At 38.8% G+C, this 24,891-nt stretch overlaps 1 protein-coding gene across 2 annotated transcripts in view; it reads right to left on the bottom strand.

The window, feature by feature from the left end:
- Positions 1-24,891, bottom strand: part of grm8a (glutamate receptor, metabotropic 8a) — a 411,383-nt gene that overhangs the window by 110,054 nt on the left and 276,438 nt on the right. For both annotated transcript variants that reach the window (XM_033990109.2, XM_033990110.2), the window contains exons 4-5: positions 5,775-5,910; positions 2,946-3,100 (exon numbers count right to left, since the gene is read on the bottom strand). In XM_033990109.2, coding sequence (XP_033846000.2) covers positions 2,946-3,100; positions 5,775-5,910 — 291 coding nt within the window. The remainder of the gene's footprint in view (positions 1-2,945; positions 3,101-5,774; positions 5,911-24,891) is intronic.

Here is a 24,891-nt window from a genome sequence, read left to right as displayed (position 1 = left end):
CCTTCATGTGCTTAATTTGACTATGGGTGACATCACACTCCCTCAGTCGAATTATGTACACAATCTATGAGTTTGCCGCTGCTATATCCATGGAGACAAGCAGTTGCCACTACCAGGCTAAGTTACATGCCAGATCTGTGAAGTGACCATCCTGCTCACAGTAAGAATGCATGTTTTGTGAGTTACTTTTTTGCTATATAAAGACCTGTAACTGAACAAAATGAAGGTTTAACCACATACTATGGAACATTGAAGGCAAAGCAATGGCATCTCATGTAGAGAAAAGGTGTATAGTGCATATTTAAAAGAATCACGTGGGACACTCTTATCACTATGGCCAGCTGTTCTATGTGGGCAGCGATAAAAATGGAAGAAAAATTATGAAGTCAAACTAAGATGAGGTGTGAAACATTAGTTTGTTAGAAATAAAAAGGCTATGTCAATAAAATGACTTGATTTTCTTTGGCTGATTGGCTGAGGGTGGAGACAATTACACCTAAAGATGAGCGACAGTATCTCAGTTGGTAAAGTGGTTTATCTTCTGATCTGAAAGCTGGAAGTTCGAATCCTGCTCTTGACATAAACATCACTAGTTGAGCGGTTAGATCCACTGACCCACAGGTTGGCAATGGGATTCAAACTTCCACAGATGAATGCTGTTGTTTGCGTACACTGGTGTATGAATGTGTGTGTGAATGGGTGAGTGGTTCCTTGATGTAAACTGCTTTGAGTGCCTTGAAGGTAGGTATATAAAAATATGACCATTTACCATTTACAGATGCAGGGCTGGAGAGTAGAACGAGACAGAAAGCCCCAAAACAAAAATACTTTGACAATTGATTTTAAAATATGAAACACTAAACAACACATCGCAAGGTAAAGTGATCTATGATAAATCCCGGTTACACTCAGGTTACATTGGGCTCCTTGCAGCATGCTTGAACGGCTGCCTTGATGAATCTCCTCATGTGTCAAACAAATTACCCAGAGTGCACCTGTGCTGGCCCAGGCTGACACATTAGCAGACTGCTGTTTTAGATCAACAGGTTGAGCACATCTGGAAGTGCAGTGTCCGGCGGCGATTACACACTTCAGAGTGCAGAATTACGCCTTCTGCTGTCACATCTCTGCCAAACTGTGCGTGGTATTTGCAGATTCTTTTTGGAAAATTAAACCTGGGGCCAAAATCTGAGAGTGGAGCAACAGTGAGATAAAGGTCCTGTGCCCGATTTGGCAGGAGAATTCATCGGAGTGAACTAAGTAACTGGAGTGTTTAACAGATTATATAGACATTTACAAATATTTATTGAAAAAAATAAATGGATAAATGAATAAATGAATAAATAAATAAATAAATAAATAAATAAATAATCTTTCTGTTTCCTTAAGACTAGTTGTTAAATGTTTATTCTCTTACACAGAGAAAAAGAAAAAAAGTTACACAGGACACGTGAGCAGAACTGTAGTATCATGATAAATTACATAGCGGACTGGCACTTTCATTAAGCATTTGACCTCCAACCAGAGGATCACAGGATTAAATCTTGCTTTATATCAGTTAGTCAGATGTTTATAGTTCCAAAAGATATCTGACTGGTCATGTAGGATAACGCTTTACTTCAAAATGTAGAGGCACAGATTATCCACAAGAGAAAATTAAGCAACGCATGAATAAATAATATAAAAAAGATGTCACACTACCACTTATGTGTAATCCAAAACCCTTTAATTTTAAGTCGAAACTCAATATTCTCTACAGATTATTATTATTCTTTATTAAAAGCATTATGTCCTTCACCTCGCAACAAGCAGAATCCATAATCCATAACATAATCCCTCTGAATTATTGAGCTCATTTTCTTCCAAGCATTTTTGAGACTTCATTACATGCACACACTGTACAGGCACTTTGTTCTAAAATGCAGTCACAGCCAAATGGAAGAATAGAAGGAAGAATAACTGATTTGCACCTACTTTATCTGTACAGATGACCCAAAGGTGGACTATCTCTCACTGACTATAGCACAAGCAACTTTGATTCATTAAAAGTCATTCACGGACTCTCTCTCTCCTTCTCTCCCCCTCTCTCTCCTTGTCCTTTTCCCTCTCCCTTTCTCTCTTTCTCCCCCTCCCTCTTTCTCTCATCCTCCCTCACCCTCTCTCTCTTACTCGCTTCATTTCTGAATTCAACTTTACATGCCGCTGCTGTTTTTTTTTCTTCTGTGCCCCTCCAGGAGTCAATTATCTAATAGGGAGCTCTGACAGCGAGTAAATGAGGGTCTACTTTCTGGAGTAATAGTAAAAACTTGTTGCGTGGAGGGATTAAGAGCGTGGAGCGTCGTTTGGCCTGTCCCTGCTGGGAAAGCCAATGCAAGCCATTAGACTCGGTGTACACGATGTTTCACCGCATTTTCGCTGATAGATCTATAGGTGTAGGAAATAATTGACCATCTACAGTGTCTTTGAGGAATATTGGCAGCCTAAAAAAGCAACAGAATATACACTGTCTGGCCAAAAAAAAAAGTCACTACCTGGATTTAACTAAGCAAATAGGTGCCTCCTCCAGTTGGTCAGATCAGTTGTGTGACCTTTTTTTTTTGGTGGTGACTTTTTTTTTTTTTTTTGGTCAGGCGGTGTATGTTTTCAAGCTTGTTTGTAAAATTTGTTGTAAAAAAAAAAAAAAAAAAAAAAAAGAGTGAAGGAGAGAGGGAGAGAGAGTGAGTTATTTAGATTTTTGATTGCATATTTCTATTCTCCTGCTGTTCCTGATTTGAGTGCAGTTTGAGTTTCTCCATTGCGGGATAAATAGATTAAATACATTTGCAAATCTGAATGCAATTTAACAGTTGGAGAAAGGTTTGGGTTCACCAAGACAATTTGATTTTACATCTTAATTTGTCCAATTCAGCAAAACAAACTGATAAAAGCTTTTTTGTTCATCTTACCGTCCACTGAAGCTCTCTTGGGTAGGATGGTGATGGCGCCCTCAGCCACTCTCTCCTGACCAATCACAGGGGAGATTTTTGACCCCCAGCTGTCTGACCCCACCCACAGGAAGTGACCCGTCTGGTTGTTCCTTTTGGCTGCGTCTAGGACTCGCCTGGAAGAGACAGACATCAAAATTAAACTTCAAGATGTAAACTCAGGTATATTTGCACAGTACATCCCTTGGGACACTAGTGTTATCTGACCTTGTGAACATGTGTTTAACTAGAAATCACTGGTCATGGTTCAGTGTTTATGTCCAAGCCTTAAAGGTGCTATACCAGATTACCAAAAAATCTAAAAAAAAAAAAAAAAAATGACAGAACTATATCATTTTAAAGATAGAATGTTGTTTCCTCATCACAAACAGACCCGGAGTTGTGTTTTGTTTCATTCACACATGTTTAACGCACAAACTGCATATTTAGGCTGAGTTCCTCTCTCAAACAGAACACACACTGTTCCACCTTGTGATGTCATGTGGTAATATATTCTACACATCTTCACCAGAATGACTTGGATTATTTCAGCCCTGAAATTGCCAGTTTCTACTGAAGTAAAGGTAAAAGGCAGCTGTTAACTTGAAAACTACCACTACAATCACAAGGTGGAACAGAGCATTTTGAGCTTTGGAGACATAGACAGACTAATAATAAAGGATTACTCAGTCACACTATTCAATATTATAACATGGCCCAAAAGCTCCCAAAAGCTCACAAGAGTCACTTTTGCGTAATATAGGACCTTTAAATAGCTTTAGGTGGTCAGAACTTTTTCCTCATCTTTGTATCACATTCCCAGCATTCTAATTGTTCACTGCCATACGTTTCACAACTTTCAGAAATAAACTAGAGTTTTGCCATCAATTAGATACAAAATAAAAACTGGTAATGTCATCATTATTTAGCCCCATTCTAAATGAGCTCCAGAAATATGAAATATGTTTAGGTTAGTGTGAACAGATTTTCAAAATTCTAAACTGGTACACACCCATGTTGGGATGGTTGGGACGATTGGTATAAATAAAACTGTGTAAAAAACACTGTAACACTGTCCATTCTAAACTCACTTGGATCAGTATATAATCTGGGGGTGCATTTTCTTGGCCTTATGGTCATTTTCAAGTGTGGTTTTCAGTATTGAGCAAAAAAAAAAAAAGACAATATGTCCCCTTGCTTACTGTTGGTAGGTATCAAATTGGTCAAAATAGAGGCACGTGTGGCATGTCTTGTATAAAACTGGGACAACTCAATGGTTTTGGATAAATCTGCTGGTACATGGGACACGACTCAAAAGTGGGGCTGTTCCGGGTGATTTGGGATTTCTGGTCACCCTAGTTATTTATGTTTAAGATGCTTTACACTAGATTTACCCAAAACCCAAGCTTTTACTCATTTTAAAAACAAAATTACTTCCTAAAAATTTGAATTATACAGGCATTTGCTAATGTTTAACGACAAAAGAAGTAGTAACATTCAGTGAAAATGAAAAAGGTGCAACAATATGTCAGTTTCCACAAAATGTGGCTGTACTGTATTATAGTCTCCATAACTCCTCTGGCTCTAAACAGAATTCATTTGAACATATACAATATTACGTATCATTACTCTCAGCATGTGTCCTTACTTAGTCTTAATTGTTCTGCTCCCCCACTGTTTTCTTTCAATGTTATTGTGCATTCTCCCTCCTTAAAACCCAGTACAAAGGAAATACAAAGGCTTTGACTTGGTGTGCTACTTTATGTAATGATATAATCCCTTAATTTCAGTAATACTTAAAAGTAACCAGTAATATCTTTGGATCTCAGGCTTGATAAATGGTCATGGTCACAGTTTTATATAGCACTTTTCCACCTTTAAGGTGGTCAAAGCGCTTTACATTCACACACCAGTGTACAAAGACACTGGGGCGAGGTGGGTTAAGTGTCTTGCCCAAAGACACGATGACATTCATCTGGAGCTGGAATTGCACCGCAAACCTGCAAGTCAGAGGATCAAATCTACTAATGATGTTTATGTCAAGCAGGATTTGAACCACCAACCTTCGGATCAATGGACAAATGCTCTATCAATAGAGATATACATTACAGTAACATTACAGTGCAGTATATAAAACTATGAGAGAGGCCTTACCATGTAATTAAGTGAATCATGTTCTTCCTGACAGCTGTGTGTTGTCTGCATCTACTTATACAATGTTTTTCTCAGAGAGAACTAGTAATGATGCTGTGCTGTTAGCATGCTAGTTGCTGGTTGAAGTGGCGTGACGGCAAAACTCTGCTCTGGCAAATCTGAAACTGTGAAATGCATTTACAGCTTCATCACAGTGAGGATTCGAGTAAAATAAACTAGTTCCCTTTTCTTTTCAGGTTTTTAAGGCAGTAAAAATCAGGTAGAGCAACTTTAATTATTAATACAATTGTGCAAATCAGACCAAAGCAAGGCCCAAAAAAGTCTAGAAAGTGCCTCCAATCTCACAGTTTTTGTGAATTGAATAAACTAGAAGCTTTTTCTCATTTCAAAACCACATTCATATCAACACTGCTCAAAACATGTACCCATGTTACTCATACCCATATGTCAAAAGGAACTACTTTCCATTTCTGCTTGAAAATATTTCTATATTTACAGTACTATGTGGCACTTTTATGTACATGAGTACCTACACAGAAACAGGAAGTAAATGTCATGAAACACAGAAGAGTGTGCAGTGCAGGTATAATCTTGAACCTTTCTAATTATTTCCACTCATCGTGTTGGACCTGAGCACAGACACAGCCTGGCTCTTACCGGATGTCGTCTTCGTTAGCGAACATGATGACGGCCCTGGCGTTGGACGTCTCCAGCAGACGCCGGATGATCTTGTCAAACTCCCCCGTTCTGGGCTCTCGTGGGATTTTCAAGGACTGGGCAATACACACTCCTCCTGGAAAAGGGGCACAAGAAAATATTAGACCATTTCAAATTCTTCACTCTAAATTGCATTAAAAAAGCTTCACAAAGTTAGGTCTTTGAGACGTTTGAAAAATGACGGATTATGTAAAATAGCTGATCATTCTTCAATGTGATAGACTTTCTGTCTGAACATAGCTAATGTGAAGGATAAGAAATTGTCCTGTGAGGGTGCCTCTCCACAGATCTGATCTGTAACTTAACCTGGGGCATCACATGCTTGTCTCCATGGAGGTAGATATGTTTTGTAATGTCATACTGTGAACCATAAAATTCATAACAACATTTCCATGCCAACAAACCTGTACCTGGCCCTCCATTATACGCTGCCTGGCTAAAAAAATAAATAAATCGCCACCAAAAAAAAGGTGACACACTCTAATATGTCGTTGGACCACATTTAGCTTTTATTACAGCACCCATTCGCTGTGGAATTGTTTCGATAAGCTTCCGCAATGTCACAAGATTTATTTCCATCCAGTGGTGCATACATGTTTCACCAAGATGTTGCATTGATGATAGTAGAGTCTGACCACTGCACAAAGTTTCTCCAGAACATCCCAAAGATTCTCAATGGGGTTAAGGTCTGGACTCTGTGGTGGCCAATCCATATGTCAAAATGATGTCTCATGAACCACTCTTTCACAATTTGAGCCCGTTGAGTCCTAGCATTATCATCTTGGAATATGCCCGTGCCATCAGATTTTTTTGGCCAGGCAGTGTAATAATTAAATAGTTCTCATAGGTTCTTGGACAGAAGTACCAAGCTAGAGAATTAGCGTACTGTACATTACCACTACTGCTTAATAGCGTCCAATAGAGAAGGCCACATTTTAATACAGTGGCAGACTGATAATATATATTTATGAACTTTTACAATATGTCAACAGACTAAATAACATGACCTGCATTTATTTATTGTAGCATTTTACATACAACTTTCAAAACATGCACAACAACAACTATAAGTACTACAACTGCTACTAGTACTACAACCAGTACTACTAGCACCACTACTGTGTAATTTCCTGTTGCAGTTGTGGCTGTGAGCGATGCCCTGTCTCCCTCTGCCTGTTCCAGCCCATTTATTGAACATCTGTACAGTCTGTCACTCCCACTACATCATCCCCCTTTAATCACACACACATTCACAGGCCCAAGTACGCACAGAAAACCTCTTTATAAACAAACATTCATTAGCCTAATATCAAATGCCTCTCAAGGATAATCACAAAATTGAGCAAATTGGACAACCTTGTCTAATACCCTAACTCTGATACACATTATGTCAAGTCTAAAGATTATTGCAGTATAGAAATTCAACAAGTTAATACCGTATTTACGCGTTGACTAGTTTTATGTCCATGTGTCCTTGGAGACGTTCAGTGTGATTAAGTCGTCTGCTTTTATTGCCTCACTCCTCCCATCAATAACAGTCTCCATGGTAACACGCTTCCAGGTAAAGACTTTGTTGTTTGACTACAGATACATTCTGTGGATTTTGATTTTCTGAATGCATTACTTGATTATATAACTGACATAGATGTAGTTGTTAAACTGCTTAGGAAAACTCACATGGATATAGCAACGGTACACAACAGTGGTGGAGGTACTAGTAGTAATTGGTAAGTTTAGTGGAGTCTACCTGTTGAATAAAAGAGAATTAGCCTAGTTGAACAGATTGAGATTTTGAGATGCTGAAAATACTTTAAGAACACATTTTGTGCTTGTGTCTGCTATATATTATAATCTATAATCACAACAAAGAGCCGTCGGCACCTCCTATGGATAGATGCAGATCACATCAGCAAACAGTGTTTTGTTTTGTTTTTTTCATTCATGCCAGAATGAGTATGCGACACAACTGAATCCTGCTCATATCACAGATTAAGTAATGGAGTACAGAGCAGTGGGCGTATACCGGCAGTGTTGAAAACCGGGGTTGATCTGTAATATGGCGTCTTAACAATAAGTGATTAGATAAGATTGCTCATGCAAACATCTCTCTAAAAACAAGTCTATTTCACATAATAGTTCTGCTTTAACTGTAACTATGATACATCTGACAGTAACAAAGTTTTTTTATGTTCTATCGAGCTGTATGATGTAATGAGCCTAGAAACTGAGTAAAAACTTACTTAAAAGTGTACTATGTAACTTTTCAGGTGGGGGGTCCATCAACGGCTAGTCCCCATGAAGATAATAACTGCTTTGACAAGAGTGTTCCATTGTATACCATTAATCTTACCGATCTTTCAATTACTCCATTACATGAATTTTTATAATGAAAAAATATATATATTAAACAAAACATTGATTATTATAACAAGTCCTGAAGAATTTACGCACATCTCCACAGCTCCAAGGACACAGCTAATGTCAGTTTGTACTATAAATACAACAGCAACATACCTGAAGCTATTGTTAGTATGCTAGGCAAAATTGAGTTGCTGTTACATAATTAAAGGCATATTATGTAACTTTTCTAGAAGATTTGTTATCATAATGTGTCCATAGAGATGTTTTTACTTCTGTTCCAAAGTGAGCTTATTTACCTTCATAGAGACAAGCAGGTGACCCCTCATAGCCTCACCACAGCCAGCAACACCTCCAGAAGAATACACTTCCCAAAGAGACACAATGCAACTACTGTGTTAGTCCAACTTTACACCTTTTTTACTAATTTACTTTGAAGTTGCAAAACAACATCTCATTAAAGCATAACCCAAAGGAAAGGCAATCTGCAAGGTTAGGTCACGAGATACCGTCAACATTGCTTATAATCACATGGGAGTGGCTGAGAGCAGAAATTGCAAAACAAAATGCAAGCTCTAGAAGTTAGAAGACAAAAGATCATCTAATATCATAACCTTCCCATTAAAAACATATAACGAAACAGAGAGACAAATGGAGGACAAGGATCAATAATAGTAAAGCCATTTATAATGCTGGGGTTGTATGAGCAGGGATGAAAAGGAAGCAGCTTTAGTAGAGGAAAGTTTGGCGAGATGAGAAAGAATTGATTGTGTGAACTACAAGGCCTGGTATTGATTTAAGTGAGATCCAGGTCAGAGAGAAGCAGCGCAGTATAAAACAGTGGGATGCCTTATAACTGGACATCTCTGTTTGACAGTTTGTTGCCAGATACAACAAATAAAGGAAGTTGATTGTGACTGAAAAGCATTGAAAAGTCTATGTAAGGACAATAGTTACATAATTGAACTTGATAGATTATGAGATACATTTAATTAAAACATAATGAGCATGATTATATTTACAATTTTACTAAATATTTAATCAAGTTTCACCTCTTTTTTTTAGGATTTTTATGTTTATAATTTTACTTCCCGGTTGGACATGGACATCAAATATGACATAAAGTAGAGTTAATTCAATAACTGTAACCTAGCAACCAGAATTTTAACAGGAGCCAAAACTTCTCTAAATTAGGCACACAAAAGTTATGTTTAGATCGATAAAAAAATAAGCAATACCACTTTTATTTTGTTGCCAGAAAAATAATAATACATTTTATTTTTATAGCGCTTCCCAGGACACTCAAAGATGCTTTACAGAACAAATATTAAAACTCTCAAAAAAGCAATAAACAAATAAAACAGGAATGATAAAAACAGTAAATTATGGAGAAAATCATTAAAGTGATTAAAGTGATCTTAATAGATGTGAGGAGGTCGGAGTTTCAGGGGGTGGGGAGGGCAATGGAGGAAGCTCTGTCTCCTCAGGTTCAGAGCTTGGTCCTGCAGGGGAGGGACGGGAACAGAGACAGGAGCGGAGACAGGAGCAGGGGAGGGACAGGAGGTTGGCATCGGAGTAGCGGAGGGAGCGGGATGAGGTCTGGAAGTGCAGCAGGTCTAGAGGTAGGAGGAGGCCTGGTTGTGGAGGGCTTTCAAGTTAATGAGGGAGACTTTAAAGCGGATGACCTGAAGGGATTGGGAGCCACTGGAGGAGTTTTGGATGTATTGTAACTTATTGAGTGTTTTGGAGGGTGTGCCACAAAGAATGCTATTGCAGTAATCTAATCTGGAAGTGATGAAAGCGTGGATCAGGGTTTCAGCATCAGATAAGGACCGGGATGAAATGAGCAAGGCAAGAGATTTTGATGTGTTTTTGGGGTCAATTATGTTCATATTGGTTTTGTCACAGTTTTGTTTGAGAAAGTTTTACTGGAGCCAAGTTTTGATTTCAGACAGACAGGAGGTGACTGTGGAGTGAGTGGTGGAAATTTAGACCGTGTAAACAAATGACGTTGCAGAAGGGGATGAGGTAGATGATGAACAGAAGAGGACCAAGCACTGAACCTTGGGTAACACCTTGCAACAGAAGAGCAGTGGGGGAGTTTTTGACTTGGATAAACTGTTGTCAGTTTTGTGGATTCGAGCCAGGGCAGAGCAGAGCTCTGATGGAGGCGGGAGAGGAGGCGTGACTGATAGTGTCGAATGCTGCTCCGAGGGCCAGGAGAATGGAGATGTTGAGGTGGCCGGAGTCGAAGGAGAGGAGGATGTCAGACTTTGAGTAGTACTGTTTTTGAGCTGTGTTGTAGATGAAAGCCAGATTGGAACGGTTCAGACAAACTCTTGGCTTGATTTTTAGTCTGTTTAGTGGTTTTTAGTCAGTGATGACACATTTAAGACAGAAATGTCAGGTTGGAGATGGGATGGAAGTTAGCTATATTGTCAGGGTCGAAACAAGGTTTTTTGAGAATGGTCCAGGGTGCAGGTGGACGTTTTGATACCTGACAGAAGTTTGGTGAGTTGGATGAAAGATATAGGAGAGAAATGGCAGAGCTGCTAAGTGGAGCTAGAGGGCAGATGATCAGGAGGGGGCGCTGCAGAGAGGGTGTAATTAGTGTCTATTTTAGATTGAATGTGGGATAAGAACTGACTGTAAAAGATGAGGAAAATGTGTTCCTTAATCACAAATCATTTCTGTATTTTGGATGGTATTGTGTTGATGACATAAGTAGTGGTCTTACACAAACTGCCATTTGACTGAAATAAAACTATTACTATACTATACTATAAACATTTACCACAGGTGCTACCCAAATAATTAAGTCATAATTAGGAAAAACATGAAAACATGTCATATTCTTTTAAAAATTAGTACATTATAATGACCACCTGGCAGATTTGTTGACCTTTATAATGTCTTAGTAATTACTGGGTCTATCCACATCCACAAAAAAAAAAAAAAAAAAAAAAAATCTAATGTCTGTCATTGCAAAATGGGAACACAAGATTTTTAACAATAGCTTCAGCAAGAGGTGCCATTATTTAGGCCCAAAGATGTGATTGCTGTCAGTTGAAAGTACATTGATTATTATGAGACGTTTGAGGAACCAATCCATAACAAGTAATTATAAAGTTCAACGTGTGGATATTTCTCTTAAAATCACTGAATGCCCAATAGAGTTATATAGGCTGATGCAATCACTCTATCGTTATATACATGACATGTGTTTTTATTAAAGGGCCCATATTGCACTATTTTCTGATCCATGTTATAAAATTGTTACCTCATCACACATACTTGGAGTTGTGTTTTGTTTTATTCACACATGTTTAGCTCATAAATCTTGCTTATTTAGGCAGTGGCACTATGTGGCTATACAGGAAGTGCTCCATTGTACACCATATACACATTCACTAGAATCTGTTGTGAATTGCCCGTCTCTACTAAACTAAAGGTAAATGGTAGCTGTTAACTTGAAAACTACAGCTTCATGACACTAAACAGGGAATTTTGAGCTTTGGAGATGTAAACAGACTAATAATAAAGGGTTACTCTAACTAACATGTGTGAATGAAATAAAATACAACTCCAGGTCTGTTTTTCATGAGGTAACAGCATTCTAACATGGTTTAAAGCTCACAAAAGTCAATTTTGCATGGTATATGGACCTTTAATCTTTTTATTTTTGTTTGTTTTTACTTGTTTTCATCCTTTTGGAGTCATCTCGGCAGACCAATGTACTACTATATACAAACCCATAACTTTCTTTATCATTTTATTTCTTTTTTTAGTGGAAATGTTTACCCAAATCAGCCAAAATGCAATAATGTAATATGCATCCTTAAAGCAATAAAGTAAATGTACAAAGTTTCAAAGCCATCAGGCAGGAAGCAGAATCACGTACTTTTATTCGCCATATTAAATACGAACAATGAGATTCCTTTGTGAAGTGAAGTGGAGGTCCCGAAGAGTGTGTGAAATCCATCAGATCCATGTCAGACAGCATGTGAGGGGGTGTTCTGATGTGCTGCACAAAACACTTTATTGGCTGCGGGTGAGAGACAGGTCTCATCTGTCTGAGCTCACAGACTGCTACATCATTCACTTACACTGTAGCACTTAGACACTGCAGCTAATACAGACAGCGTGACAGGAAATACAGGATAGGACAATAATCACATCATGTTAAACCATTTTATACAGCATTTATAAATTTAAAATGTGATATCATTATTTTGCATCTAGTAATAACATAACATGACTTTCTATGTATCTAGATTTATATTGTCTGGAGACACTACATTCAAATATTACACTTTTGTCCTGAGGGCTGTTACTCTCACCAAACTGATGACTGTACCTGTACCTGTAGCTGCTCTTTTCTTTGAGCTTTTTGTATCATTATATTTTACTGCTCAATGTGTTTGAATTGCCACTCAGGGACAAAACGAGGTATTGATTGATTAATTCATTCATATATTGATTCACCGTTGGATGCACACACACACACACACGTATGTTTTAAAATGTCTTTTTTATAACAAAACCTTGCTATCAAATTCATATTATTTATTCACTTTGCCATGCATTTGATAGGAACAGTATATATTAATGAACAGCTGCAATTACAATTCAAATATGCCAGATCATAGAAAATACTAGTGGTGTGATGTTCGTGAACGAGTTGGTGAATGCTTGGATCTTGTTTTTGAACTTTTTCTTTTTAGTTTTTTATGCATTTTTACACTGATTAACATTCAACCAACACAAAAATCATCACAGAAGCAGAGCAGGTGACACAAGTGAGAGATCTGAGCACAAAAAACACATTTGGCATCGTATTAACAGTATACGTTAACATTTGCGCTATTATTATCGTAGTGCAAAGTTTAGTTAGGATTATGCATAATTCCAATGGGTAAACACTCTCCCACTCTCAGTTGGAACCATTTTAAACTAATCTGAGCCTTGGATATGTCTAGTCTAGATTAGTTTGTTGATAAAATGAGTTCTCACATTGTCTTCTGTCATATAAATATTTAAAAAGCCAGTCTTTTGAACGGCACACAGATCCAAAAGATTCAAATCCCATGAAAGAGCCAAAAGTCCCATCATTAGAAAATCGACTTATTTCCATATGTTGTCCCTGTTCCTGTTTTATTAGTTGATAACTTACTAATTTAACAAATGCTACTAACAATATTGTTCATTAGATGCTTAAATACAATTGTTTTCTTCAAAGCCAAGAAAATTGTGGTGCAATTTTCAACGAAAGGTTAACATGACACTTGAAATGTGGACAGCAACTGCTTAGTGTTTAATCTATTCATCTTCCTGCATCTCACCGTCCCATCTGGAGATAATTGAATCAGGAAACAGTGCTTATAGGTCATCGGGATGAATTCAACATTAAGTGCATCCATCGCGTCTCTAAATTAAACCCTTGTAAATTTTAATTAAGGCTCTTTTGTTTTTGAGATCCATCAATTCTGTCTGTAGATATTCAGAGAGAAATGTCTACATGCTTAATTAGGATTCCTCTTTAGTCCATCTTCATATCTTTATCTAATGACCTCACATAGACACCAGTGAGAGATAAACGAAGAGATTAGTCATTTTCATGTGGGGGAATTTTCTTTCTGTCATTTTCACTTTGCTTATGCCTAATACAGTATTGTCAGTCCTTTCAAACAGTGGAATTGGTGAAGAAGTGAAGAAGTAACTGAGCACTAATGTGTCCATAGCCTAGAACACCCCCTCCAAGCCCCCTCCAAGCCCCCTCTGGAGCCACCCCTGCATTTAAATGAGTTCAGGACGGTCTGATACATACCACTGCAACATTTAAAGAATATTTCACGAACTGGGCGAAGGTTAAACTGACACGTCTATATGGTTCACTATTCAATTCATTTAGTTCATTAAGCCCAGCAGAACAAAACAGAACAGTTAGAAAGTGAACTACTCAAGAGGCAGTGAAAGAAAAGGTGATTAACCGACAGTCACAGGAAGCTAGCAAAACAAGCAAAGAAATGTGAAATTAACTGAAATTAATTGTTGTGCGTTGCGTTTCTGCTTTAAGGGCCTACATTACGCCACTTTTTGATCTATGTTATAATGCTGTATTCACATAAAAAAAAAATACCTGGAGTTATGTTTTGTTTCATTCACACATAATTAACACAGACATGCTGCATAATCTTGTTCTTTTCTCAAACAGAAAACACTCCAATTTGTGATGTCATGTGGTAATACAGGAAGTAGTCTACTGCTTTTAAACTCTAAAAGGAAGAATGAAGGCAGAATGTATAGATGAATTCAAATATGTAGGCCTTTTACTGAAAACTTAGTTTTAAAAGCCAAGTAAAACACCTGGAAACACACAGTAGTTCTTTCTTTCTCTTTATACAGAGGAACCCAATGAGAACACTTGCGCTCTCTTTTTCACGGGTGCTCTGTTCATAATACTATAAAAAACAAAACAAACAAGTATACAAGTCCATATAAAACCTTAAAAACAAGTGCAGGTGTGTGAATAAAAGTTCATTACCAGATTATTAAAGTGCAATTGTGTCACCAAAGTATGCAGTTTTACTTTTCTTTGGAGTATATTCTATTTTTGTGAAGCAAAACAGCTAAAAGACCTCTTTCCCATCTCAGTTTTGGTGTGGCTAGTCCTTAGTTCAACTTGATGAACTTGATTTTAAACATAATAGATTTTTTTTTTTAAACTGAGGCCTCATATATATTTTAGTGCCACGATTATCTCGCACCTTTGATATTGTGTTACAAGCTGGTGTCGGGTGTGTAAAACATCTCTAAAGTCCATCAAAACATTGTATAAATGAGGACAAAAAATTCATGATAAAAAATTTCGCCTGCACCACCACTGCTCGATACTTTTCAAATAAAATTTTGAAAACTTGCTTGAATGTTATTTAAAGCGTTATTTAAAATCATTCATAATTCAGCCGCTCCCCCATTGAGAAAGTTTGTGGTGCTCACTTCAGAGAAGACATGGCGAGCCACGCAGTTGACAGCCAGAGGAAAGTGCAGTGTTCCAAGATGCAGAACCCGTTTTGGTCAATCATCATTCTCCTGTGGAGCCAAAAGCCTCTGGAACAGCTTCCCACATGAAATCATATCATGCACAAATTATGAAATGTTTACACGCCTGACCAAAGAATGGATTTTAACCAAACAAACCTGGACATATTCAACTGCCAATGCCTGAATGCAGCAATGGGACTGTAGTTGTACTTATTGATTGACTGGATGAATGATTGCCTTAATATACATTGTATTTGATTGGCATGTATGCCATTTCTGACATCATCATGTCCAGGGACTGAAGGTGGAAATTAGCAGTCTTGCTATAACCTGGCATAAACATATTACCTCTTTGTGATTGTCAATGTTTTTTTTTTTTTTTATGTGCTTTTTTCCCTGATAAATAAACATCCATCCATCCATTTTCTTCCGCTTATCCGGGGCCGGGTTGCGGGGGCAGCAGTCTGAGCAGGGACTCCCAGACTTCCCCCACCCCAGACACATCCTCCAGCTCCCCCGGTGGGACCCCAAGGCGTTCCCAGGCCAGCCCAGAGACATAGTCCCTCCAGCGTGTCCTAGGTCTTCCCCGGGGCCTCCTCCCAGTGGGACATGCCCAGAACACCTCCCTAGGGAGGCGTCTAGGAGGCATCCTGTGCAGATGCCCGAGCCACCTCAACTGGCTCCGCTCGACATGTAGGAGCAGCGACTCTACTCCGAGCTCTTCCTGTGTGACTGAGCTCCTCACCCTATCCCTAAGGGTGCGCCCAGCCACCCTGCGGAGGAAACCCATTTCAGCCGCTTGTATCCGCGATATTGTCCTTTCGGTCATTACCCAGAGCTCATGACCATAGGTGAGGGTAGGAACGTAGATTGACCGGTAAATCGAGAGCTTTGCCTTTGGGCTCAGCTCCTTCTTCACCACAACGGACCGATACAGCGACCGCACCACTGCAGACTGCAGTTATAAATAAACAAATAAACTAAATTAAACTAGGCTCTATTGCAGTAGCTTAATTAACATTTGAGTTTGAGGTGGGTAGTACTACATTTACTTTAGTACTACATTTACTTGTAGTAAACTTTTTAATGAAATTTTCAAGGAACTTTTCTAGCAGCATAATTCTTACTTGAGTATATATATATATATATATATATATATATATATATATATATATATATATATATATATATATATATATATATATATATATATATATATATATATATATATATATATATATATATATATATATATATATATATTTTATTGAGATAACAGAACTTACGTAAAAGTTTTGGTTACTCTCCTCATTGTAAATAAGTCTACAAGTGACAAAAGCTTTATGTAGACCAGAGGTGCCCAAACTTTTCTTTATCAAGGGCCACATCTCAAAACATATTCGAAGCGGAGGGCCAGACCGGGGATCAATGCAGAGCAGTGCTTTATACACAGCTTTGACAGAGGCGCTCTATATTAATAAGGCTTGAAACACATTCATTTTAGGTCTGTATCACAATGCGATGTGATGTTTGAGGTTATAGTGATAGAAATAGTTCAATTTGCTGTTAAAGTACTGCATATGGTCAATTGGGCCGGTTCAGCAGGAGGCCTGAGGGCCAATAAAAACTGGTCTGAGGGCCGCATTTGGCCCCCGGGCCATAGTTTGGACACCCCTGATGTAGACAACATGAAATGATTTGAACATTTGTGTTTCTTGCACCACTTCTTCATATATAATGTAGTTTTGTATTTTTCCTTTAAAAATACCAGATTTAGAGCATGATTTAATAGCCCCTCCCCTCAGATAGATTTAAAGGCAGTGACCACCAGCAATCTGACCAGAACTGAAGAAGCGGCTTGGATGAGCAGCGAAACATCTTCACTCCTACAAGATGTGTCCAGTTGACGGATTTAACTTCGTTGTTTGCTGTGGATCAGACCTGGACGACTGAGGGTCTACACAGACAGCATGATTTAATGTTCAAATTATACATGAGATGTTACAGCCTGGCAGTTATTCTTTATATCACTGTTACTTGAGTATTTTTTCACAAATTATTGTGATTTCTTGGACCACTACTTTGTAATTCTACTTAAGTAAGAGTAACATTACTTACTCAAGTACAATTTGTGACTACTCTACCCACCTCTGGTCTGACTTATCCTTTATTCAACCATTACGAAACTCACAGTAAAAATAAATTACAAATTGTGTGCACTTATCCTTGCTCACACAGTATATTTGTAATCTGCATTATGTCTTGGACACCCACAGATATTAATAGGATTTCCTACCATGTGGGGTGAGTAATAGGGCAACATCAAAGCTCTGCCTCCTGACTGGGCTGCGTGCGGTCCCTCCTCCAGCACATATCTGTTTTAAAATGAGATGCGGAACAAAATAGATCCTCTTTCATAATGATTTCCCGATGAAGATGTAATGTGTAGAAGTGTGGGCGACGTAGCAGATGTTAGCGTTAGCATTCATTAAGGGTGGATGAAATTCTCCCCTCAACATGGGAACGTGGGAATTTTATTTAATTTCACAGATTTTCTTTGTCAAAACTGTAGCATTCACGCCTACATGATACCTGCTCGTGCACAATTACAGAAGAACATAGCACAAGAATTTTTTTTTTATCCTTTTGACTTTGTCCTTTGTCCTTCATCAACAAATATGCCATTTATGTAACTGTAATTTTGTATCCATGTTAACGCCATATGGCCAGAAAAAAAGATAAAATAAAGAAAACATTAAAAATTAAAAGTGCACTGTGTAACTTTTCTTATAGAGGGTGCACCACCTGCTTGAGATGTTTTTGCTTTGCCTAGAATGTTCCTCAGTATTGTGTATGTGTATATCTGGCTAGTTTATATTGCTTAAATGTATGATTTTATTTTAAATTAAACCAACAATAAAGCCTTTTTTCAGAGCGTTACAATCTGCATTCAATCTTGAGAGGAAGCTACAAGAAACAAATTCATTTTTCCAGCTTTTCCTGACGCCCACACATCACCTGCCGGTTACTAAGGAGGAAATCTTCACACAAACACTTTCTCTGCCTCTGAAGCTCATTAAGACTGCTTTAAAATTAAAAGTTGTCCTTTGCTCTTGTTCTTTGTTGAAGGCTCAGGGGCAGAATGGTGCAGGGCTTTGAACTCTCTTATTTATGTGTCCAAGTGAAAAGTGGAGATGGTGCATTCTAGTAATATTAATGTGCACTTTTCTGTTGGAGTGTGCCATAAGTGGCGCAGTAAATATTATATTATACTGTACATTTTAGTACTAAATCAGATCCTCTGGCTCACTAATGAATCATTGACAAACCCCCACAGAAGTGCTGTCCAAGGAAATTAGCTTCCTTTGATTAAAAATGCTTGCCTAAGAATGTAGTGTCTCCAATGGGCTTACAAAATTAGGGCAGTCATAACCCAAAACCAAAAAAAAAAAAAAGAAAAAAAAAAAAATATTGCCCAGCCCATATTAGAATTTCTCAAAAGAAAAGTACAGACTTACATCTATAGATTGTCCCGCAGTGGCATAGCCTTAAACTGATACAATGGTCATTCAAATCAGGGATAAATGCTAAGTATTATTGTACTACTGTAGTAGTACTGTACTGATCTGACATCACGTTATGACCACTAAGTGACGCATCAAGCAACGAACCTGATACAGACCCTTCCGGTGTTATTAAACTGAACGCCTGCATTCATAAGGGTGGTACTGTTCCACATGTTGGCTCTAATGCATTTCTAATGTGGGAGTTAATGTTAGTCACCAAACATCATGGCCTATGAAACACCTGGGCTGTTTTGGTGACTGACAAGTCAGTGACATGTTAGAAGTATTTTACATAGTTTACTGCTATTGCAATTAAAACCAAAATTTGTAAATAAGCACAGTTGTACATTTCTTCAATATAATTTCTTATACATTATTCTGAAAACTAATGACAATAACAACAGTCAAACACCACAAACTCTGCATACACAAGTGAATATATAAACAACCATTTATCTTCGCTCTTTACAAATGAAAACATGAATGTTTTCATTTTGCTGCCCCATTAACATGAATGGGATAGATGATTTACATCAGTACCAGGCTGTGTGTTCAACTAGTCTGAACACACATCAGTCGTGGATGGGTCTATTGGGCAAAATACTATTTGCCAGAAGCAAACATTTTGTTGAAAATGAAAATCTGAAAAATCCACAAAAGCTGCAGCTCTTGAGGTATGTTCTGCATTTATCTGTGGCTGATAAGATCAAAGGAAGTCTTGTACATTCTTTCATGTTCTGAAGTTATCATTTTGATCACCAAAACAATATACCAGCATTTCTAAAAACATAACCATTCCAAAAAGTTAACCCTCATAATGTGTTATTTTTATGGTCTATAAGTGTAAAGATATATGCAGTCTCCATAGTTTTGTTACACAGTGGACTAATCTAATGCAGACAGTGGATATTGGATATTTGCAATGATCTAGAGCCCCATAATGAACCGTGTGAAGTGGTGCTTGGGCAAAATACCTCCATTTACTGTATCTGTCTCAAAACTGATACATGTCTACAACGTCCTTATCCTGCACAGCTCGTAGTGGTATAGTCTTGTATTCACCACGTTACACAATCTCACCAATATTCTGCATTGTTAACAGCACATTATTACAAATGAAAGCTTATTAAAGAAACAAATCAGGAATAGGCAGATGTTTTGGAACAATAGCACATCGTTCTAATTATATTTGGTGAAAAGATGTTATGAACACGGACACACAATCCAAAACGCAATACAAAGCCATTTGATTTGTTACAGCCAGACACACAGATATTGTCTTGAACTGTAAAGAAAGCGTGGAGGCTCTGACTGTAGATTATTGCTTCTGTGAAACAAGATTTTGGAACAAATAACTGCCAGGTCAAAGGTCATTCCCCATGTGGCAGTCTAGCCACTGTGTCTTTTTGTACGTATAGAATTTATAGTAAACACAGGTGCACTATGTAACTTTTATGGTGGTCTCCATGGAAATGTTATTGTTCTGTCTGAAATGTTCTACATTATGGCATTAAAAATATGACGAGAGCTAGAGATGCCACCAGGCCAAATAACAAGTCAGATCTATGGAGAGGCAACCCAGTTCGCAGAGGAAATGCATTTATTTCAAGATCAAAAAACACCAGCAATTCTATAGCTACATCTTTAAAGCCATATTATGAAACATTCCGGGTCATAACAAGATCCAGACCATCCGCAAAAAAATATCACACCTTTAAGAGAGGCCACTGTCGGTTGTCTTTGCAATAAAGCTATAAACAGATTATTTGTTCATCAACACAGTAGATGTGCACACAACCTGAGTGCAGAAAGAGCCAGAGAGTGTCTGTGCAGTTATCATGAAGTTGCAATGCTAGCTAGCAATGTTGTCAGCATACAACAACAGTTTATCACCAAGTCCTGAAATAAGTTATGCTTCTACATTAACATTAGTGGATGAGATACATATTGATGACCCATTAAATGTAGGTGGGGACAAGGGAGGAGGACTGAGATGTTTAAAATCTGGGTCATTGTAAACAAGAAAAAACAACTATATGCTTGTATGTAATCAGAAGTGACCAATGAAGACATTAAGAAACTGAAACTACTGGAACTGAAGGCAGCTGTGCTCAGAATTTGAGAAAGAGAATGGAGACCCACTGGAGCCACCAGCAGCTTTGTATGATGGGAATCTGAGAGGCCTCTCTTCAACTGAATTACAAGAGAAGAGTGATGAGACATTTTCTAGACTGAGGCAGGAAATGACACAGGAGACGTGTGTGATCCTTGAATACATTACTAAAATCAGGCACAATCACAGGCTTGGCAAACAAGTAGAATAGGTTGCATAACTAGCACCACCCTACATCGTGCATGCACTGTTAGATCTGAGACAGCAAAAACTGAGAAGATGGGGAAGAGAAAATGAGCCCACTGCTAGAAAATCCTACACTATAGCAATGAAAGCACATCATCAAAACTTCAATATGGCACTCTGCAGTCTTGTACACTCAGTCCATCCACATCTTTGGGCATGACCAGGTGGAGTGGTGAGTAGTCGCTGTTATAGAGCTGTAGAGATCAAGTGTCGATATAATACCATGATGGTGTGACAGGAAGCAGTGAGAACACAGATCTTTCCTTAGACAGATCCTTCTATCTCCATGAATACTACCACGTCCAGCTATAGATGTCTGGATGTCTGGTGTCCAGTAAAGTGATTTTGTGATTTGGGCACAGCCCTCCTTTTTACTAAACAGTTCTTCAGAGAAAGTGTTCTGCCTAAGCTCTTAACCCAAAGTATGGACCCGAAACAGCAAGCACCTACAGTCTACTCACACTGTGAAAGGCCAGAGTTTGAAAAGATCACCACCTGTGCTAAGTGTAATAAGCATTTCCATTACAAATGTGCAAAAGTGAAACGAAAGGTGAAAGAACGGCATTGTAAGCCATGCAAAGAAAAAGCTGAAACAATGCACTTTGGAACATATTTATTGTAGCCGTATTGTTTTTCAAATCACAATCAAACAAAAAAGACAATGGATTTATATTTTGTTTTTTATTATTATATTGGTTACATTACTATAAGACTGATAAAAACATTTGAACATTTCCTTGACTCTTAAAGTATTGGCAGTTTATTTTCTAGTGACTATACATTTCAAAGTTTGTTAACGGTGCACACACAATTACCATGTCATCGAATCTGTGACAGTGGAATAACAGTAGTAAGAATGTTGACAGTTTCCCATCTCCCTATTACTCTTTCAATGTGTATTCTAATGTTGGATAAACGCCTTGATGTTTCAACTTCTTTGTCATTTGGTAAAGTAAGGGATCCTGCACCAGGCAAGGCAAGTTCATCTCTGTATGTAAAGGAAGTTCATGTCGTAACGGTGGGTGTAGCGGACCAAAGAGTGCAGACTCGGGGCAGATTTACGGTGTTTATTTACAGATTATGAAATAATATTACAGAAACGAGGGCTGATCTGGTGGTGAGCAGAAAGCCAGGTGCGGGCCAGGATCCAGGAGCAGAACGTAGAGTGCAGCGGAGACAATGACCAGGAGCAGCACCAGGGCAGGGAGCAGAGTGCAAGCCAGGGTCCAGTAACGTGGAGTGCAGAGATAAGCCAAGACAGAACCAGGGCTGGGAAGCAGGGTCGGAGCAGCAAGCAGGGTGAAGACACGCGTAGGATCAGAGAAACGCAGATAATCCAGCACAGAACAGGGTGAAGCAACGCAGACGATCTCGCCCCGAGTGTCTGCTCCTGGCTCCAATTATGCTCCGCAGCAGGTGGAGATAATTGCCCTGATGCGCTCCAGGTGCGCGCGTGTGGGCGTGTGGGCCGGCTAGATTTGGGGTACGAGGAAGACTGTCCAGTGAAGCAACAACGGTCCAGGGGAATGGCGGGAGACACAACGAGGTCCCTGGACGGAAAACAGTGTCCAGCGGAGCTACAACGGTCCAGGCAAGGGGCAGATGACACGAGGAGGTCCCTGGACGGAAAACGGTGTCCAGCGGAGCTGCGACGGTCCAGATGACACGAGGAGGTCCCTGGACGGAAAACGGTGTCCAGCGGAGCTACAACGGTCCAGGCGAGGGGCAGATGACACGAGGAGGTCCCTGGACGGAGAACGGTGTCCAGCGGAGATACAACGGTCCTGACGAGGGGCAGAGGACTTGTAGGGAGTGGACCGGTCGGGACAGGACAGCAAGCGGGGAACAGGCCCGTGAACAGGAGACAGACAGGTAAGCAGGGTGGGCAGGTTGTATGGTCCAATGAATTCTCTGTGGTGGGAGAATGCCGGGCGGTGCGTCTGATCTGGCCCCGAATCCTACCTTCAGGACCCAATACAAGGTCAGACCTGTGAAAAACAGGACAGGTGCTGCTTTTTGAGACTGGCAAAGGAGAACTGTGGACCCCTGATCATGTATTTTAATAGTTAATTATCTACTTTCAGTTTGTTGATATCCACACACAGATTGTCACACTTGGCTTGAAGTTGGCTGTTTTTCTGTTTGAGGTCATCATGGACAACCTTTGGGCCATAGCTTCTGAAAAATAAATTGGACAGATCCATGTGTTACCATCCTATTTTTACATGTAGTAAAAAGTTACATTCTGGCTGAGCACCCAGACTATGCCAAACATAACCATGGCCAAATAATTATTTACAACAACCTTATGGTCTTACTAGTAACTGTCTACAATTATGAACATGTTAACAATCAGAAACACATACTTGGCCTGAAAGGCTTGCCGTTTTGATAGAAAAGAAGTTATTTTTCATTCTAAAACTAGAAAAAATTGGTTCACATACGCAGACTTGGTTGGGTTAGTGTTAAGGTTTCTTACCAGTGTAAAGATCAGCACCAGGCTCCATTCCACAATCATTTGACGAGAGGGAAGTGGATGTGGACTGACATCTATTATCTGAACACCTGCTGGGGGTTTCATCCATTCATCTTTTTCTCTTATAGCTGAAACACACAGAAGAAAGCAATCATTCACTGCAAAAAGAAGATACTTTACTTGATTTACCACAGGTTTCTTACATCCTCAATTAAAGTGAGTACAAATCATATATCCAGACATCCTGACTTTCCCATCTAAGATGTCTGCATAGCATGTCACAATGAGCTTTAAATATAATTAAATGCTGTCTTCACAATTTGTGCAATCATGCAACAACAAAGCACACAGAAGTAATCATATTTACCCTTCCAATTCTGCATTGCCATCTTTACTGGGCTGAGTAGGGGAAGCTAGATGGCACAAAGTCAGGACTGTCCAAGTCGTCAGATGCCTCTCCTGTACAAAATACAGTGTATTCCAGTTACTTTCATTACGATAAAACCTGACAGTTGGTTTGAGGTCACCTAGCATGTGGCAGCAAACAACAGTTACAAAAGTTTAGCAACGCAAGATAGCAAAATTGACCAACTGTACATTAGCTGGTTATACTTGAATATGAGTGATTAATTATTCTCATTTTCATATATGTAAGACCCAATAATTGTGTTTATAAAATCAGTGATGCTGATCAGCTAACAGGCTTACCTGAAGTGATCACTGAAGATTGTTGCACTTTTAGCCGTTTGCTTGTTCCAATCTCTTCTTCTGATGATAACCAAAGACGTCTTCTGTTTGCCTTAAACAGGGTGTCATTAGACAAAATTCTGTAAAACTTCTGCGTTTTTGTGTTCATATCAAAATGGTTTGTGCAACTAACAAGCACATCAAGACATGATAGCTACTCTTTGTGTAGGCAACATGGGCAGTAGAGCGGGAAATGATGTAGTCTGATAATCCCTCTATAAACAACGGTACTTTTGCATCTTTTCACACTGAAATCAGGAGCTCACAGACAAGCATCAAGCATAAGGCATAAGCACAATCTCACAATTATAGAAGTACATGCCCTCATCAGCACTCACCCCAAAAGTAACTCATTTAGTAATCTCATTTAGTGGTCACTTTTACGCCTCAGTGTCGGGATAATGAATACAATATTAAAATGGTAATGCATCATTCACAGGGTAATTTTATTTTGGGCCAAGAAATGTTTCAAATCCCTAGTTGCAAATCCAAATTATGTTGCGGAAA

This window comes from Periophthalmus magnuspinnatus, chromosome 23 (assembly GCF_009829125.3).
Source record: "Periophthalmus magnuspinnatus isolate fPerMag1 chromosome 23, fPerMag1.2.pri, whole genome shotgun sequence".
NCBI classification, from domain to species: Eukaryota; Metazoa; Chordata; class Actinopteri; order Gobiiformes; family Gobiidae; genus Periophthalmus; species Periophthalmus magnuspinnatus.
The sequence above is the reverse complement of the archived record's forward strand: the minus strand, read 5'-3'. Positions and strand labels throughout refer to the sequence as shown.